This window comes from Hyla sarda, unplaced genomic scaffold (genome assembly GCF_029499605.1).
Source record: "Hyla sarda isolate aHylSar1 unplaced genomic scaffold, aHylSar1.hap1 scaffold_579, whole genome shotgun sequence".
Lineage (NCBI taxonomy): Eukaryota > Metazoa > Chordata > Amphibia > Anura > Hylidae > Hyla > Hyla sarda.
The window spans coordinates 88,384-92,732 of record NW_026610591.1 but is presented as its reverse complement, the minus strand read 5'-3'; the positions used below and the strand labels follow the sequence as shown (position 1 = coordinate 92,732).

Below are 4,349 nucleotides of genomic sequence, written 5' to 3'. Positions count from 1 at the left end.
TTCAGTCACTATATGGTCTCCTGACACTGATGCCACCACCAGGCTCTGTCATTGTGCTGCTGTGGGGCAGTGATTCTAAGAGCGATGCCGGTAATCTGCATGCTATTCTGAATAACAGTATTATTTCACTACCCCAGCATATTCCATATGCGTTTTAGGACACAGCAAAGTGTTCTATACCCCCATAGAGGCTGTATGTAGGCTAGAAATAGCCTTTTTTAATTTCGATTCGCCGTAAACAAATTCGGATCGAAACGAACTTTTCGGCCGAATCGAATTTTTGAAAAGTTCGCTCATCTATAGCGTGCATACCATGCTGGCTCAATACCTGAAATTGAGCGTGCATACCATGTTGGCTCATTACATGTACGCTCAATACATGAAAATAAACGTGCATAGCATGCTTGCTCAATTCCTTATAATGAGCGTGCATAGCCTGCTGGCTCATTACATGAAAATGAGCGTGCATACCATGCTGGCTAATTACATGAAATTGAGCGTGCATACCATGCTGGCTCAATACCAGATATTGAGCATGCATAGCATGCTTGCTCAATACATGCAATGAGCCAGCATGCTATGCACGCTTAATATCATGTATTGAGCAAGCATGCTATGCACGCTCAATACATAAAAATAATCGCTCCCATGTAACTCTCCTGATCACTACTTGCCCACCTAGAGGAGGAAGCCGCGCAAGTCTCCTCCACTTCTTGGCTGGGCAGTAGCTGCTGACTGTCCTCTATTAGATTGTCCTCAGTGAATAGTGGAGTTGAACCCACAGCATAAGATACTTCTGTAGGAGAGGGAACAGCATAGGACAGAGATACTTCTGTAGGAGAGGGAACAGCATAGGACAGAGATACTTCTGTAGGAGAGGGAACAGCATAGGACAGAGGCAATGGGAGGACAGGGACTGCTCCCAGGCCATGCCAACTGAGGGTTGTGTCTGAAGAAACCACTGACTGTTGACTGGGGGTGTCAGATGTCACTTGTGATTAAATAAGTGTTAACCAATCGACGACGGCAGATGGGTTGCATGTTGAGACACGACCGCTAGCTGATAACGGGAGCTCAGGCCTCTCGCAGCGACTCCTGCGACCACTCGCCCCTAGTCTGCTGCGACCTCTGCCTGAAGGATTTAGGCCTCTGCCACTCCTCTGTGCACGTCATGGCACTTCTCTGCCTGACATACTTAGTGTGCATATGAGGGGAGTACAATATGCTTCAGTACGCTTAAAACAGTATTTGTCTAGAACAGCAGCAGGTGTGCACTTTTGGCTGGCCTTTCACAGTATGTAGGCCCTAACAGATTAACAGGAACAAAATAGTACAACACTTAGATGTAGGCATGTGGTATGCACTGATGAGGGCAGAATAATGCTCTACAGTACACTTAAAAAGTACAGTGATACCTCGGTTCACGAACTCTTCTGTTTACAAACAACTCGGTTCACGAACAGAAAAGTTCATAAAAAAGTGCTCCGGTTCACGAACTCCGCCTCGGTTCACGAACAGGAGCCGCGGCCATTTTAATGCTATTTCCAGGCTGTCACATGGTCGTGACTTGCTGTAGGAAGACCGTGGAGAGAAGGAAACAGAAAGAAGTACTGTGAATACTCTGCAAACATTTTAAGTGATTTTTTGATTTTTGGTGTGCTTTTTAGCACATACAGTACTGTACTGTACTACAGTACTGTACTTACTGTATTGTACAGTTCACTGGACACAAGAAGCAGCAATGAAGGTGACAATGTGCAAAGTGGAAATGCAAGTGACAATGTGCAAAGGGGAAATGCAGGTGACAATGTGCAAAGTGGAAATGCAAGTGACAATGTGCAAAGTGGAAATGCAAGTGACAACGTGCAAAGTGGAAATGCAGGTGACAATGTGCAAAGTGGAAATGCAAGTGACAATGTGCAAAGTGGAAATGCAGGTGACAAGAATGTGCAGCACAAGCATGGTGGCAAAAAGAAAGTACAGAGCAGTAGTAAAGGTGACAGCAAGGTTGTGAAGAAAATAACCATTGAGCTGAAGAAGGAAATTATAGAAAAGCATGACCGTAGTATTCGTGTGACTGATCTGGCCTCGGAGTACAAGATGGCAAAGTCAACAATCTCGACTATTCTGAAAAACAAAGCCGCCATCAAAGGAGCTGATGTTGCAAAAGGAGTAACAATGTTAACCAAGCAGAGGACGCAAGTGCTGGAAGAGGTGGAAAAACTTTTGTTGGTGTGGTTGAATGAGAAACAGCTGGCAGGTGATAGCATTAGTGAAGCTATGATCTGTGAGAAAGCCAGGAAATTGCACAGGGATTTACTGCAAAGAAGCCCCTCTACAAGTGCAGCAAGTGACGAATTTAAAGCCAGTAGGGGTGGTTTGAAAAATTCCACAGGAGAAGTGGCATCCACAGTGTGATTAGACATGGTGAGGCTTCCAGTTCTGACAAGGCAGCAGCAGAAGCCTACAAGTTAAACTTTGCGGAATTCATGAAGACAGAAGGATACGTCCCTCAACAAGTGTTCAACTGTGATGAAATAGGGCTCTTCTGGAAAAAAATGCCGAACAGAACCTATATAGGAGGAAAAGGCACTACCAGGACACAAGCCCATGAAGGACAGATTGACCCTTTTGCTGTGTGCCAACGCAAGCACCGATCTGAAAATTAAACCACTACTGGTGTACCATTCTCAGACCCCTCGTGTATTTAGGGAACAAAATGTGAACAAGGCCAGACTGCCCGTCATGTGGAGAGCCAATGCCAAAGCTTGGGTCACAAGGCCATTGTTTATGGAATGGCTGCACGAGGTGTTTGCACCCACCGTCAGAAAATTTCTTTCTGATAACCAGCTGCCTGAAAGGTGCCTTCTTCTGATGGACAATGCCCCGGCACACCCTCCAGCCTTGGTGGATGCTGAGTATGACTTCATCAAGGTAAAGTTCCTCCCCCCCAACACAACACCACTTCTGCAGCCCATGGACCAGCAAGTCATCTGCAACTTCAAGAAGCTGTACACAAATGCGCTCTTCACTAGGTGTTTTAATGTCACCGAAGAGACGTCTTTGACTTTGAAAGACTTCTGGAAGAAACATTTCAATGTTGTCCACTGCATTTACCTCATTGACAAAGCCTGGGAAGAGGTCACTCCCCGAACCCTAAATTCAGCCTGGAGGAAACTGTGGCCAGAATGTGTCGCTGAACGTGAACATGACTTTGAAGGGTCTGATGCAGAGGTATTGGAGGAAATTGTGTCCATGGGCAAGAGTATGGGTCTGGACGTTGATGGTGCTGATGTGGAAGAGCTTGTTGAGGAACATAGGGAGGAGCAGACCACGGAAGAACTTTCTGAACCCAACAGTGAGCAGCAGAAGGCACTTCTTGAGGAGCATTCCACTGAGGAAGAGGAAGAAAGGGAGGAGGTTAGCAGTGATACCATAAAATCTATTATGCAAAAATGGAATGAGTGCCATGATTTTTTTGAAAAGCACCACCCCAACATAACCGTCACGAACAGAGTGTTAAATCTTATGAATGATAATGTGGTCTCTCATTTCTGGAGGGTTATGCAGCGCAGGAAGAGACAAGTGACATTGGACAGATTTTTCAGAAAAACTGAGCCTGCAGCTAGGAGACAAAGGAGAGAGGAAACCCCTGAAGGAGATCCCCCTGATGTCCTTATGGAGGGGGACTCTCCCTCCAAACAATAACTGCCTCCCACCTGCCTTCCTCCATGCCAGAAGTCATCTCAAGCAAGGTTAGTGTCCTCTCTTTATACATTACTATACTGTTATAATGTGTATTGTAATTAGTTTCATATTTTTGTGCTTCAAAAACCCCCCAAAAAAGGTCAGCACGGATTAACCGGATTTACATTGAACCCTATGGGAAAATGTGAAGAACAGAGAGAGATGGATCCAGCTCGTGCAGATAAAAGAATTTTAATCCATAAGACAAGGAGGATACAAGGAGGATACAAGTAAGGCGTTTCAAGCGCTGAATGCGCTCTTAGTCATGAAAATGGGAAAATGTGCCTCGGTTCGCGACCAATTCGGTTCGCGACCAGAGTCAGTTCACGAATTAAGTTTGTGAACCGAGGTATCACTGTATCTGAGTACACCAGCCGATGAGTACTTTTAGCTTGACTTTCACAGTATGTAGGATCTTGACAGATTAACAGGTACAAAATAGTACACTACTTACATGCACATATGCGGTATGCACTTATGAGAAAAATGCGCTACAATGCGCCTAAAAACTCAGTATTTTTGTAAAACACCAGCCGGTGATTACTTTTAGTTGTCCTTTCACAGTATGTAGGCCCTTGACAGATAACATGTACAATACGGTA

At 45.1% G+C, this 4,349-nt stretch overlaps 1 protein-coding gene across 1 annotated transcript; it reads left to right on the top strand.

Moving 5' to 3' along the window:
* Nucleotides 1-2,610: 2,610 nt before the first annotated feature.
* Nucleotides 2,611-3,977, top strand: LOC130340253 (tigger transposable element-derived protein 1-like). The gene is made up of 2 exons (XM_056554140.1): nucleotides 2,611-3,755; nucleotides 3,848-3,977. The coding sequence occupies exon 1, from the start codon at nucleotides 2,611-2,613 to the stop codon at nucleotides 3,706-3,708; it is 1,098 nt and encodes a 365-aa protein (XP_056410115.1). The 3' UTR covers nucleotides 3,709-3,755; nucleotides 3,848-3,977.
* The last annotated feature ends 372 nt before the right edge of the window (nucleotides 3,978-4,349 follow it).

Excerpts from the sequence above, each read along its gene's own strand:
- LOC130340253 (XM_056554140.1), top strand. The coding sequence starts at position 2,611 with ATGAAGGACAGATTGACCCTTTTGCTGTGTGCCAACGCAAGCACCGAT.